The sequence below is a fragment of the Theropithecus gelada genome, chromosome 19 (genome assembly GCF_003255815.1).
Source record: "Theropithecus gelada isolate Dixy chromosome 19, Tgel_1.0, whole genome shotgun sequence".
NCBI lineage: Eukaryota > Metazoa > Chordata > Mammalia > Primates > Cercopithecidae > Theropithecus > Theropithecus gelada.
The window spans coordinates 24,496,025-24,510,542 of NC_037687.1; the positions used below are offsets into that span (position 1 = coordinate 24,496,025).

The following is a 14,518-nucleotide window of genomic DNA, read 5'->3' on the forward strand; positions in this document are numbered from 1 at the left end:
AAAACTAGCCGGGCGAGGTGGCGGGCGTCTGTAGTCCCAGCTACTCGGGAGGCTGAGGCAGGAGAATGGCGTAAACCCGGGAGGCGGAGCTTGCAGTGAGCTGAGATCCGGCCACAGCACTCCAGCCTGGGCGACAGAGCGAGACTCCGTCTCAAAAAAAAAAGAAAAAAAAAATTTTTGAGGCGGAGTTTGGCGCTTGTTGCCCAGGCTGGAGTGCAATGGCACGATCTCCACTCACTGCAAACTCTGCCTCCCAGGTTCATGCCATTCTCCTGCCTCAGCCTCCCGACTAGCTGGGATTACAGGCATGTGCCACCATCCCACCTAATTTTGTATTTTTAGTAGAGACTGTGTTTCTCCATATTGGTCAGGCTGGTCTTGAAATCCCGACCTCAGGATCTGCCTACCTTGGCCTCCCAAAGTTCTGGGATTACAGGTGTCAGCCACCATGCCTGGCAATTTTTGTTTAAATTTTAAATTATTTTTTAGAGCCAGGGTCTCTCTCTGTCACCCAAGCTGGAGTGCAGTGGTGCATTCATAGTTCACTGCAGCCTTGACCTCCTGAGCTCAAGCGATCCTCCCTCCTCAGCCTCCACCTCCCACTTCAGCCTCCAGAGTAGCAGGGACTACAGGCTTGCTCCAACACGCCTGGCTAATTAAAACAAATTCTGGAGGGCCAGGTGCTGTGGCTCGCACGTGTAATCACAGCACTTTGGAAGGCCAAGGTAGGAGGATTGCTTGAGCCCAGGAATTGGAGACCAGACGAGGCAACAGAGACAGACCCCATCTCTACAAAAAGTTTTTAAAAATATTACCTGGGGCCGAGCACGGTGGCTCACGCCTGTAATCCCAGCACTTTGGGGGGCCGAGGCAGGCGGATCACAAGGCCAAGAGGTTGAGACCATCCTGGCTAACACGGTGAAATCCTGTCTCTACTAAAAATACAAAAAATTAGCTGGGCGTGGTTGCAGGCGCCTGTAGTCCCAACTACTCAGGAGGCTGAGGCAGGAGAATGGCCTGAACCCGGGAGGCGGAGCTTGCAGTGAGCCAAGATCACGCCACTGCACTCCAGCCTGGGCAACAGGGCGAGACTCCGTCCAGAGACAGCATCACACTGTGTTGGCCAGGCTGGTCTCAAAATCCTAGCCTCAAGCAGTCCTCATACCTCGGCCTCCCAAAGTGCAGAGATTACAGGCATGAGCCGTCCTGCCAGGCTGGAATCCTAAGAAAGGTATGTTGAGAACCTTTGTGGCCGGATCAGGAGTTTATCAAGATGAAGTATCTGAGGAACAGACCATTGCAAACTTTTGAGATTAAAGAAAGTTTGAGCTGATAAAGGGAAGGTTGCACCTCGGTTTCTTTCCTCTTAATGTCTTCTTCCGGCCAAGGCAGGTTCCCGCAGGAGACTGGGGCTGGCAGGATATGGGAGAGGAGGGGGCCTCATGTTGGCCTCCCGGGACAGAAGAGGAGGGGAGGGGACTTGGGGGATGTTTGTCTCTCTGAGGGTCCGGGGTGAGGGTCGGCCAACGCAGGGTCACCTAGATGGGGAAACAGAGTGGAGGACGCCCTGGGTCAAACAGTGAGTCCCAGCCTCTTGTCTCACGAACAACTTCCTCTAGGAAAGTTATTTCATTCTCTAACACAATAACAAAAGAAGTGTGTAAATATTTCCCTTGAATCCCTAAAGCATGCACAGAAAAAAGCACGAACAGAAAGAACTGCTGAATAAAGAGTTTCCAAAGTAGGGGTTGGAGCCACTTCCTCTTGCTAAGCCTGCATGGTATGTGTACTTTGAGAATTCCTACTACAGTCTTGTTGCTGTTGCATGAACCTAGCGTATACTATGTGCTAGGTACTGTTCTGGTTTTTTTTTGTTTTTTGTTTTTGAGACAGAGTCTCACTCTGTCACCCAGGCTGGAGAGCAGTGGCAAGATCTCGGCTCACTGGAACCTCCGCCTCCTGGGTTCAAATGATTCTCCTGCCTCAGCCTCCTGAGTAGCTGGGACTACAGGCATGCGCCACCACGCCTGGCTAATTTTTATATTTTCAGTAGAGATGGTGTTCTGCCGTGTTGGCCAGGCTGGTCTTGAACACTTGACTTCAAGTGATCCACCTGCCTCGGCTTCCCAAAGTGCTGGAATTACAGACGTGAGCTACCACACCTAGCCAGTTCTGTGCGTTTTAAATTTATCAAATGCTCATAGCAACCATCCACTGCACAGATGAGGAAGTTGAGGTTCAGAGGGGCTGAGGCCCTGAACTTTGATGAGGGTATGTGGACCTGGAATATGAATCTTATCATTCTGGCCCTTGAGTCTTTGTTCTCAGTCACGGTGGTATGCTGGGAGAGGTTAAGAATTGCTATGGGGCCGGGCGTGGTGGCTCACGCTTGTAATCCCAGCACTTTGGGAGGCCGAGGCAGGTGGATCACCTGAGGTCGGGAGTTCAAGACCAGCCTGACCAACATGGAGAAAACCCCGTCTCTACTAAAAATACAAAATTAGCCGGGGTGGTGGCACATGCCTGTAATCCCAGCTACTCGGGAGGCTGAGGCAGGAGAATCGCTTGAACCCGGGAGGCAGAGGTTGCGGTGAGCCGAGATCACGCCATTGTACTCCAGCCTGGGCAAAGAGAGCGAAACTCTGTCACAAACAAACAAACAAACAAACAAAGAATTGCTATGGGGGCGGGCGCAGTGGCTCAAGCCTGTAATCCCAGCACTTTGGGAGGCCGGGGCGGGCAGATCACGAGGTCAGGAGATCGAGACCATCCTGGCTAACACGGTGAAACCCCGTCTCTACTAAAAAATACAAAAAAAAAACTAGCCGGGCGAGGTGGCGGGCGCCTGTAGTCCCAGCTACTAGGGAGGCTGAGGCAGGAGAATGGCGTACACCTGGGAGGCAGAGCTTGCAGTGAGCTGAGATCTGGCCACTGCACTCCAGCCTGGACGACAGAGCGAGACTCTGTCTCAAAAAAAAAAAAAAAAAAAAGAATTGCTATGATGGCTGGGCATGTTGACTCACTCCTGTAATCCCAGCCCTTTGGGAGGTCGAAGTGTGAGGATGGCTTGAGGCTGGGCAATGCAGCAAGACCCCAACTCTACAAAAAATTTTAAAAAATTAGCCAGGCATGTTTGGTGCATGTCTGTAGTCCTAGCTACTCAGGAGGCTGAGGTAGGAGGATCACTTGAGCCTAGGAGTTTGAGGCTGCGGTGAGTCATAATGTTGTCACTGCACTCCAGTCTGAGCGACAGAGCAAGACTCCATCTCTAAAAAAAAGTAAAGTGTCGGGCCGGGTGCGGTGGCTCAAGCCTGTAATCCCAGCACTATGGGAGGCCGAGACGGGCGGATCATGAGGTCAGGAGATCGAGACCATCCTGGCTAACCCGGTGAAACCCCGTCTCTACTAAAAAAATACAAAAAACTAGCCGGGCGAGGTGGCGGGTGCCTGTAGTCCCAGCTACTCGGGAGGCTGAGGCAGGAGAATGGCGTAAACCCAGGAGGCGGAGCTTGCAGTGAGCTGAGATCCGGCCACTGCACTTCAGCCTAGGTGACAGAGCGAGACTCTGTCTCAAAAAAAAAAAAAAAGTAAGGTGTCACTATGGCCAACAACATCTTCCCATGTTACAGATGGAAAATCGAGGCCCAAGAAAGGAGCTGTTTGTGCTTTTTCTACCACTGAGGCCGTGGGCCCTGCGCTCAGCTGCAGCGGTCTTTCTGTGGAGAATGTGACCCCAGGCTGCTTTCCTCAGAGCCAAGGAGGACGGAGGGACGGAAGGACGTTTGTCTGTCCTGAGGCTGCAGGAGGGAGGGGTTGAGCACAGTAAGAGAGGCCTGGAGGTGGCTGGGGGCAGCTGGCATGTTGTGGGGAAAACGAAATCCAGGCCAAGACCTCTAAGGGGTTGAAGAGCAAACCGCGTGCAGGTCTGGCTTCCGGGAAGCTGGGACTTCCAGACTAGGGTTGGGGACTTGGGATCAGCCCTCCACCCACGAGCCCTCTCTAGCCCTGCCAGCCGCCCCATAATTTTGTGTTCTGAGTCATGGGAAGAAGACAGGACAAACACACCCTGAGAGTGAGACGAGGCCACTCCTAGTTTGTACTGCTTATAAAGATTTACTGGGACCGGTGAGGTGGCAGTGCTCAGAAGCGTCCGGCAGGAGCTTCTAGCAAACAGGACGGATTTCCAGGACTCTACCAGCTGCCAGACACGGCAGGGAGAGACCCCAGACCTCCTGGGTCCTGGCTGTGGGCCCAGATTGCGCTCCCAAGTGGCGTTTGACTCACGTGGGGACCCTCTTGGAAGAGACGGTAAGGATGGAGGCAACAAGGGCGGGAAGGAGGGAGAGAGATTGCATGATCCTGGCTTCCTGGAATCGTTACTTTCAGAATCTGGGAAGCAGAACTAGAGTTGGAGAAGTGCAGTCTCATTATGGCCACACTGGAATGCACGTCAGAGTCCTGGGCTCTTGGAATTAACTTGGGCAGCCCAGCAGCAAAGCTCTTATCGAAGGATCTAAACGTTTTTTTATCTTTGGAGACGGGGTTTTACTCTTGTTGCCCAGGCTGGAGTGCAGTGGTGCCATCTCAGCTCATCACTACCTCCACCTCCCCAGTTCAAGCGATTCTCTTGTCTCAGCTGGGATTACAAGTGCGCGCCACCACGCTCAGCTAATTTTGTATTTTTAGTAGAGATGGGGTTTCTCCATGTTAGTCAGGCTGGTCTTGAACTCTCGGCCTCAGGTGATCCGCCCGCCTTGGCCTCCCAAAGTGCTGGGATTACAGGCGTGAGTCACCATGCCCGGCCCAAATGGTTTTTCACACACAGGTGTAAGGGAAACAGCCTCTCTCAAACCTGCAGGAATTCCTGCAGCAAATCCACCGAACTGTAGCATGCGTAGCGAGCAAGCCCTTTCACTCAGCGATTCCCATTCTTTTCTCGTTCTTTCCTTTTCTCTTTCTTTCTTTTGACAGGGTCTTGCTCTGTCGCCCAGGCTGAAGTGCAGTGGCGCGATCTTGGCTCATGGCAACCTCCGCCTCCCAGCTTCAAGTGATTCTCCTGCCACAGCCTGCTGAGTAGTTGGGATTACAGGTGCCCGCCACCACACCTAACTAATTTATGTATTTTTAGTAGAGACGGGTTTCACCATGTTGGTCAGGCTAGTCTCCAACTTTTGACCTCAGGTGATCCACCCACCTCGGCCTCCCGAAGTGCTGGGATTACAGGCGTAAGCCACTGCACCTGGCCGTAATTGTTTTTTGTATTTTTAGTAGAGACGAGGTTTCATCATGTTGGAGAGGCTGCTCTCGAACTCCTGACCTCAGGTGATCCTCCCACATCGGACTCCCAAAGTGCTGGGATTACAGACATGAATCGTCGTGCCTAGCCCCCTCAATGTTCTATCACAAAATCCGTCCACATTCTTGCGTGGTGTTTGTTCATTCTCACCGTGTAGAATATTCCACAGGATGAACACCCTATGATGTGTTTATCCGTTCTGCTGTGAGTGGCCATTTGATGGTTTCTCATCTTGGGCTGCTGTGAACATTCCGGCACGTGTGTTCTGGTGAGCATATGTGTGCTTTTCTGGGAAGGAGGCTGATCGCCGGGTCGTGAGGGAGGAATCCTAGAAGATGGATGTTCAGGAAGGAAGAACCTTCAGCCTTTTTTTTTTTTCTGAGACAGCGTCTCGCTCTGTCACCCAGGCTGGAGTGCAGTGGCGCCGTCTCGGCTCACTGCAAGCTCCGCCTCCTGGGTTCAGGTCATTCTCCTGCCTCAGCCTCCCGAGTAGCTGGGACTATAGGCGCCCGCCGCTGCGCCCGGCTAATTTTTTGTATTTTTAGTAGAGACGGGGTTTCACTGTGTTAACCAGGATGGTCTCGATCTCCTGACCTCGTGATCCACCCGCCTCGGCCTCCCAAAGTGCCGGGATTACAGGTGTGAGCCACTGTGCCCGGCCAGCCTTCTTTGATTCTACTCCAGAATTTTCCAGAGCAGAGGATCCAGCACGACTGGATGCACAGACAGGCGTGCACCAAGAGGCACACATGAGGGTGCTTGCAATCACAACAAAAGAAACCTAAGTGACCACTTAGTTTCTCTGTGCCTCTGTTTACTCTTTTATCCTTTCACTTACCAAATATCGACCGTGCCTGTGCTGTGTGCCAGGTTCTGTCCCAGATGCCAAGGACACAGTGGCACCCAAGGCCAGAAGGAGCTGATGTTCTGTGAAATGAGGATGATGATACTGACCTCAAGAGTTTGTGATAAGGGTTATATCTTGTAGATCATAGGTGCTCAATAAAAGCCATCTACTATTTTAATTATTATGAAATAATAAGAAGGGTACCTATGCTTTAGAATCTAGATATAAGTACAGATGCTCTTTGACTTAACGATGGGGTCCCATCTCTATCAACCCATCGTAAGGCTGGGCACAGTGGCTCACACCTGTAATGGCAGCACTTTTGGGAGGCTGAGGTGGGAGGATTGCTTGAGCCCAGGAGTTCGAGATCAGCCTGGGCAACATAGTGAAAGCTGTCTCTACAAAAAATAAAAAATTAACTGGGCGTGATGGCGTGCACCCGTAGTCACAGTTACTCCAGAGGCTGAGGCAGGAGGATCACTTGAGCCTAGGAGGTAGAGGCTGCGGTGAGCCGAGATTGAACCATTGAACTCAGCTTGGGTGACTGAACAAGACAAAAACACAAACAAAATGAAACAAAACAAAAACCCCATCGTAAGTTTAAAATATCCTAAATCAAATTGGATTTAATACACCTAGCCTACCGAACATCATAGCCTACGTTTTTGTTTTGTTTTTTTTTTTGAGACAGGGTCTCACTCTGTTGTCCAGGCTGGAGTGCAGTGGCACAATCTTGGCTCACTGCAGCCTTGACCTCACGGGCACAGCCTACCTCAAATGTGTTCAGAACACTTACATTACCCAACAGCAAGACAAAACCATCTAAACCAAATCCAGTTTTTTTTTTTTTGAGATAGAGTCTCACTCTGTCGCCCAGGCTGGAGTGCAGTGGTGTGATCTCAGCTCACTGCAACCTCCACCGCCCAGGTTCAAGGGATTCTCCTGCCTCGGCCTCCTGAGTAGCTGAGATTACAGGTACTTGCCATCACGTGCAGCTAATTTTTTTTTTTTTTTTTTTTTTTTTAGTAGAGATGGGATTTCACCATGTTTCCCAGGCTGGTCTCGAACTCCTGACCTCAAGTGATCCGTCTGCCTAGGACTCCCAAAGTTTTAGGATTACAGGTGTGAGCTTCTGCACCTGGCCCTGTTTCTCATTATTCTCCTTACCATTGTTATTGAATGGCCTTTAGTTAATAAGCATGACTTGGGCAGACAGTGGACTGTTTCTGATGCTTTGGGGATGAATGGGGTTGATATCTGTACAGATAGGAAGACAGATATCCGGCACGTTAAGTGAAAAGATGAAGCAATGGAACAATGTGTGTTGAAAGCTCCCATTTCTGGTTAAAACGTTACAAAGGAAATGCCATCTGCGATACCATTGTTTTGGGCTTACAGTTGGACAAATTACGATGCACAGAAAATTCCCCAGATTGTAATAAACAGGGGCCAGGAAGGGTGGAGTCTTTGTGGGGTGAGAGGATGCGTGTGGACAGTGATAATAGCAGCTAGCATGCGTATGACACCCACTGAAAACCAGCGCCGTACACTCAGTTCTACGTTTCTAACTCGCTGAATTCTTACCACACCCTCTAAGGCAGGTATATTATTATTTCCATTTTACTAAGGCACAGATAGGTTAGGTAACTTGCCCAAGGCCGCACAGCTGGTAGGAATTGGAGGGTTTTCGTTGTTGTTTGTTGGTTTTTTGAGACGGCGTCTCACTCTTGTCGCCCCGGTTGGAGTGCAGTGGCGGGATCTCGGCTCACTGCAATCTCCGCCTCCTGGGTTCCAGTGATTTTTCTGCCTCAGTCTCCCTAGTAGCAGGGATTACAGGCGCCCACCACCACGCCTGGCTGATTTTTGTATTTTTAGTAGAGACCAGGTTTCACCATGTTGCCCAGGCTGGTCTCCAACTCCTGGCTTCAAGTGATCTGCCCGCCTCAGCCTCCCAAAGTGCTGGGATTACAGGTGTGAGCCACTGTGCCCAACCGGGCGGGGTGGGGGGTTCAGTTTGTAAATGTTTTTCTTTGTCTCTCTCTTTCTTTCTTTCTTTCTTTCTTTCTTTGACAGAGTCTCTCTCTGTCGCCCAGGCTGGAGTGCAGTGGCTAGATCTCAGCTCACTGCAAGCTCCACCTCCTGGGTTCACGCCATTCTCCTGCATCAGCCTCCCGTGTAGCTGGGACTACAGGCGCCCGCCACCATGCGCAGCTAATTTTTTTGTATTTTTTAGTAGAGATAGGGTTTCACTGTGTTAGCCAGGATGGTCTCGATCTCCCGACCTCGTGATCCGCCTGCCTCGGCCTCCCAAAGTGCTGGGATGACAGGCGCTAGCCACTGCGCCCGGCCTCTTTCTTTTTTTCAAGGGACGGGGTCTCACTCTGTTGCTCAGGCTGGAGTACAGTGGCGCGATCATGGCTAACTGCAGCCTCGAACTCCTGGGCTCATATGATCCTCCACCCCAATCTTCAAAAAGGTTGGGATTGCCGGCATGAATCACTATGCCTGGCTAATTTTTAAATTTTTTGTAGAGACAGACGGTCTCACTGTCTGTGAGGCTGGTCTTGAACTCTTGGCCTCAAGTGATCCTTCCTCCTCAGCCTCCCAACGTACTGGGATTACAGGTGTGAGCCACTGCACCTGGCTAAATTCTGCACACCTTTTCCTCTAGGGATAAAAATAATATGAAAGTGGAATGCCAGACTCCAAATACACACACCAAGTGGCCTGGCCTCTTCGCTGCTACCTGGCATGGAGGAGGGGAGTGCCCTAACTTTCTCTCTGTCCTTCCTGTTGCCTCAACACCAGCTGGAGTGCTGGGCAGTGCCACCCAACCCATAATAGTCAGCAGAGAGCCGCAGGGCCGGGTCACACTGACATTGTGGGGATGGGGTGGTGGGGACTCCTGCCTGGGTCCTGTGCTACCCAAGCTTCGTCTACCTAAGCCTGTGTGCCACGTGCTAGACACATCTTAACTCCTCAAGGACTCCCAAAACCAGAGAGGTAGGTTCACCTCCATGACTTGTTTTCCCGATGAGGAAATAGACACAGCCAGCTGCAACTGACACCCACAGTCACAGAACCCCGGGCTGCTCGGGGCCACTTGCCGTACTGCCTGCCAGCTCTCCAGAGCCTGAGATTTGGAGATGGTAATATTCTAGGGCATGGGGTTCTGCAGCAGGGACTAACACACTTTGAAATTTACCTACTTAGGGGCTGGGCGCAGTGGCTCACGCCTGCAATCCCAGCACTTTGGGAGGCTGAAGTGGGCGGATTACAAGGTCAGGAGTTCGAGACCAGCCTGGCCAATATGGTAAAACCCGTCTCTATTAAAAATACACAAATTAACTGGGCGTGGTGGTGGGTGCCTGTAGTCCCAGCTACTCAGGAGGCTGAGGCGGGAGAGTCGCTTGAACCCTGGAGGTGGAGGTTGCAGTGAGTCGAGATTGTGTCACTGCACTCCAGCCTGGACAACAGAGCGAGACTCTGTCTCAAAAAAAAAATTTTACCTATTTAGCTGAGTGATCTTAAGTAAGTTATTTAACTTTGCTGTGCCTTGTCTGTAGAATAAATGTAACAGTAGTGTCAAATTCAGACAGTTATTATAAGGTTTTAGTGAGGCTGGGCACGGTGGCTCAGGCCTATAATCCTAGCACTTTCGGAGGCCGTGGCAGGCAGACCACTTGACGTCAGGAATTCCAAACCAGCCTGGCCAACATGGTGAAACCCCGTCTCTACTAAAAATATAAAAAATTAGCCCCGGGCATGGTGGTGCACGCCTCTAATCCCAGCTACTCGGGAGGCTGTGGCAGGAGTGTTGCTTGAACCCAGGAGGCAGAGATTGCAGTGAGCTGAGGTAGCGCCCCTGCACTCCAGCCTGGGCAGCAGAGTGAGACTCCGTCTCAGTAAAATAAAATAAAATAAAATAAAATAAAATAAAATAATAAAAAAAAATAAGGTTTCAGTGACACAGTGTTTAAAGCTGCGTGGTGGCCACTGCCTGTAGTCCCAGCTACTCAGGAGGCAGAGGTGGGAGGGTCGCTTGAGCACAGGAGTTTGAGGCTGCAGTGAGCCGTGACTGCACCACTGCACTCCAGCCTTGGCAAGAGAGTGAGACCCTGTCTCTAAAAAATATAACACGGTGAAACCCCGTCTCTACTAAAAATACAAAAAACTAGCCGGGCGAGGTGGCGGGCGCCTGTAGTCTCAGCTACTCAGGAGGCTGAGGCAGGAGAATGGTTTAAACCCAGGAGGCGGAGCTTGCAGTGAGCCGAGATCGTGCCACTGCACTCCAGCCTTTTAAGACTCCGTCTCAAAAAAAAAAAAAAAAAAATAAATAAATAAATAAATATATATATATAAAAATTTGCCAGGTGCGGTGGTGCACACCTGTAGTCCCCCGTACTCAGGAGGCTGAGGTGGGAGGACCACTTGAGTCCAGGAGTTCGAGGCTGCAGTAAGCCATGATAGTGCCATTGCATTCCAGCCTGAGTGACAGAGCAAGATCCGTCCCTAAAAAAAAAAGTTTGGCGCAAAACACAAAGTGTTCAATAAATGATGGCTTCTAATAATAATAATACTTTTATTATTATTATTATTGTCAGGCACAGTGGCAGTCATGCCTGTAATCCCAGCAGTTTGAGAGGCTGAGGCAAGGCAGGTTGCTTGTGCCCCAGAATTCAAGAGGTGGAACCAGATGATCTCCAAAAAAAAAAAAAAATTAATCAGGCACGATGGTGTGCATCTGTAGTCCTAGGTACTTCGGAGGCTGAGGTGGAGGGTTGTTTGAGCCCATGAGGTGGAGGCTGCAGTGAGCCAAGATAGTGCCACTGCAGTCCAGTCCAGGCTACAGAACCAGACCCCGTCTCAAAAAATAGTAATAGTAATATTATTGTGGCCGGACATGGTGGCTCATGCCTGTGATCCCAACACTTTGGGAGGCCGAGGTGGGCAGATCACCTGAGGTCAGGAGTTCGACACCAGCCTGGCTAACATGGTGAAACCCCTTCTCCACTAAAAATACAAAAATTAGCCAGGCGTGGTGGCAGGTACCTGTAATCCCAGCTACTTGGGAGGCTGAGGCAGGAGAATTGCTTGAACCTGGGAGGTGGAGGTTGCAGTGAGCCAAGATCATGCCACCACACTCCAGCCCGGGTGACAGAGCGAAACTCTGTCTCAAAAAGAAAAAAATTATTGCTATGATAGATTGTGTCGCTTCTCTGCTCAGCACCCTCCTACAGCACCTGTCTCATTTGGAATAAATGATGACGTCCTTGCGTTGCCCACGTGGCCCTACACGCCACGGCCCCTGATAACTGGTTTTTGTTTTTGTTTTGAGATGGAATCTTGCTCTGTTGCCCAGGCTGGAGTGTAGTGGCATGATTTCAGTTCACAGTAACCTCTGCCTCCCTGGTTCCAGTGATCCCTCCTGCCTCAGCCTCCTGAGTAGCTGGGATTATAGGCGCCTGCCACCACTCCAGGCTATTTTTGTATTTTTTTTTTTTTTTTTTTTTTTTTGAGACGGAGTCTCGCGCTGTCGCCCAGGCTGGAGTGCAGTGGCGCGATCTCGGCTCACTGCAAGCTCCGCCTCCTGGGTTCACGCCATTCTCCTGCCTCAGCCTCCTGAGTAGCTGGGACTACAGGCGCCCACCACCGCGCCCGGCTAATTTTTTGTATTTTTAGTAGAGACGGGGTTTCACTGTGGTCTCGATCTCCTGACCTTGTGATCCGCCCGCCTCGGCCTCCCAAAGTGCTGGGATTACAGGCGTGAGCCACCGCGCCCGGCCTATTTTTGTATTTTTAGTAGAGATGGGGTTTCACCATGTTGGCCAGGCTGGTCTCAAACTCCTGACCTTAGGTGATCCGCCCACCTTGGCCTCCCAAAGTCCCGTGATTACTGGCATGAGCCACTGTGCCTGGCTCCTGATGACTCGGCTATTGCCTCCAGCCCTCTCCCGCTGGCAGATTCCACTCCAGCCACACTGGCCTCCTTGCTGTTCTCAGACGTGACTGTCATGTTCCCACCTCAGGGCCTTTGCACTGGCTGTTCTCGATGCCTGAAACACTTTCCCCCCAGATCTCCATGCATCTCTCCCACCTTTCCTTCAGATTTTTATGCAAATATCGCCTTCTCAGAGAAGCCTTCCCTGACTATGCCTGTAAAACTCCAACATAGCCAGCTTCCCTGTGTGATACTTTTCCCACAGTATTTATCATCTTCTAAAATACTGTGGATTTTGGATTTTGCTCATTTCTTTCTTTTTTTCTGATTTTTTTTTTTTCTTTTTTGAGACAGAGTCTCACTCTGTCATCCGGGCTGGAGTGCAGGGGTACGATCAAGCTCACTCAGTCTCCTGGGCTCAAGTGATTCTCCCACTTCAGCCTTTTCAGTAGCTGGGATTACAGGCACACATGACCGTGCCTGCCTATGTTTTAAAAAGTTTTTGTAGAGATGGGGTCTCTCAATGTTGCCCGGGCTCGTCTAGAACTCCTGACCTCAAGCGATCTTCCCACCTTGGCCTCTCCAACTGTTGAGATTACAGGCCTGAACCACCGTGCCCAGCCCCAATATTCCAACGTACTAGGGTTTTAGCATTGCAATATTCTAGAATTCCAAGATGCCACCGAGCTACTTCTAATAACACTAAGTTCTGGAATTCCATTTTTTTCTTTTTTTGAGATGAAGTCTCACTCCGTCTCCCAGGCTGGAGTGCAGTGGTGTGATCTCACCCCACTGCCACCTGCATCTTCTGGGTTCAAGAAATTCTCAACCTCCCAAGTAGCTGGGATTACAGGCACACACCACCACACCCAGCTAATTTTTGTATTTTTAGTAGAGATGGCATTTCGGCATGTTGGCCTGGTCTTGAACTCCTGGCCTCAAGTGATCTGCCCTTCTCGGCCTCCCAAAGTGTTAAGATTACAGGTGTGAGCCACCACACTCAGCCTAGAATTCCAATATTCTAAAGCACGGAAGTTCTTATGACACAGTATTCCAGTTTGCAAGGTGCTGGTGGGCCAGGCTGATGGACACCCTAGATCTCCAGGGCCATGGAGTTTCCTCCTCTGAGTTTTCATTGTCTTTCTTCCCTGCCCAGACACCAGGAGCCTGAATGGGGAACGATTCTATCAGCTACGAGTATGGGGATTACAGCGACCTCTTGGACCTCCCTGTGGACTGCCTGGATGGCGCCTGCCTGGCCACCGACACGCTGCGCATGGCCCCGCTCCCGCTGTATGCTGCCATCTTCCTGGTGGGGGTGCCGGGCAATGCCATGGTGGCCTGGGTGGCTGGGAAGGAGGCCCGCCGGAGGGTGGGTGCCACCTGGTTGCTCCACCTGGCCGTGGCGGATTTGCTGTGCTGTTTGTCTCTGCCCATCCTGGCAGTGCCCATTGCCCATGGGGGCCACTGGCCATATGGGGAAGTGGGCTGTCGGGTGCTGCCCTCCGTCATCCTGCTGACCATGTATGCCAGCGTCCTGCTCCTGGCAGCTCTCAGTGCCGACCTCTGCTTTCTGGCTCTCGGGCCTGCCTGGTGGTCGAAGGTTCAGCGGGCGTGTGGGGTGCAGGTGGCCTGCGGGGCAGCCTGGACGCTGGCCTTGCTGCTCACCGTGCCCTCCGCCATCTACCGCCGGCTGCACCAGGAGCACTTCCCCACCCGGCTGCAGTGTGTGGTGGACTACGGTGGCTCCTCCAGCACCGAGAACGCAGTGACTGCCGTCCGGTTTCTTTTTGGCTTCCTGGGGCCCCTGGTGGTCGTGGCCAGCTGCCACAGTGCCCTCCTGTGCTGGGCAGCCCGACACCGCTGGCCACTGGGCATGGCCATTGTGGTGGGGTTTTTTGTCTGCTGGACACCCTACCACCTGTTGGGGCTGGTGCTCACTGTGGCAGCCCCGAACTCCGCACTCCTGGCCAGGGCCCTGCGGGCTGAACCCCTCGTCGTGGGCCTTGCCCTCGCTCACAGCTGCCTCAATCCCATGCTTTTCCTGTATTTCGGGAGGGCTCAACTCTGCCGGTCACTGCCAGCTGCCTGTCACTGGGCCCTGAGGGAGTCCCAGGGCAGGGAAGAAAGTGTGGACAGCAAGAAATCCACCAGCCATGAACTGGTCTCAGAGATGGAGGTGTAGGCTGGAGAGACACTGTGGATGTGTATCTTCCTATCCCATTTCACAAGACTGGCTTCAGGCATAGTTGGATCCAGGAGCTCACTGATGTCTTCATTTTATTCCTTCATTCAACAGATACCCATTATGCACCTGCTATGTGCAAGGCCTTTTTAGGCACTGGAGATATAGTAGTGACCAAAACAGACACAAATCCTGCCCTCAGGGAGCTGATATTCTAGTGGAGGAAGACAGACTTTAAACAAAGATATA

General features: G+C 51.6%; 1 protein-coding gene across 2 annotated transcripts; it reads left to right on the forward strand.

The window, feature by feature from the left end:
• The first annotated feature begins 4,104 nt into the window (after positions 1–4,104).
• On the forward strand, positions 4,105–14,518 carry C5AR2 (complement component 5a receptor 2). 2 transcript variants are annotated; one of them, XM_025368442.1, is made up of 2 exons: positions 4,105–4,308; positions 13,241–14,518. In XM_025368442.1, the coding sequence occupies exon 2, from the start codon at positions 13,256–13,258 to the stop codon at positions 14,267–14,269; it is 1,014 nt and encodes a 337-aa protein (XP_025224227.1). In that variant the 5' UTR covers positions 4,105–4,308; positions 13,241–13,255; the 3' UTR covers positions 14,270–14,518. The 2 variants fall into 2 exon arrangements, with proteins under 2 accessions (XP_025224227.1, XP_025224228.1); XM_025368443.1 differs by lacking the exon at positions 4,105–4,308 and adding an exon at positions 12,945–13,068.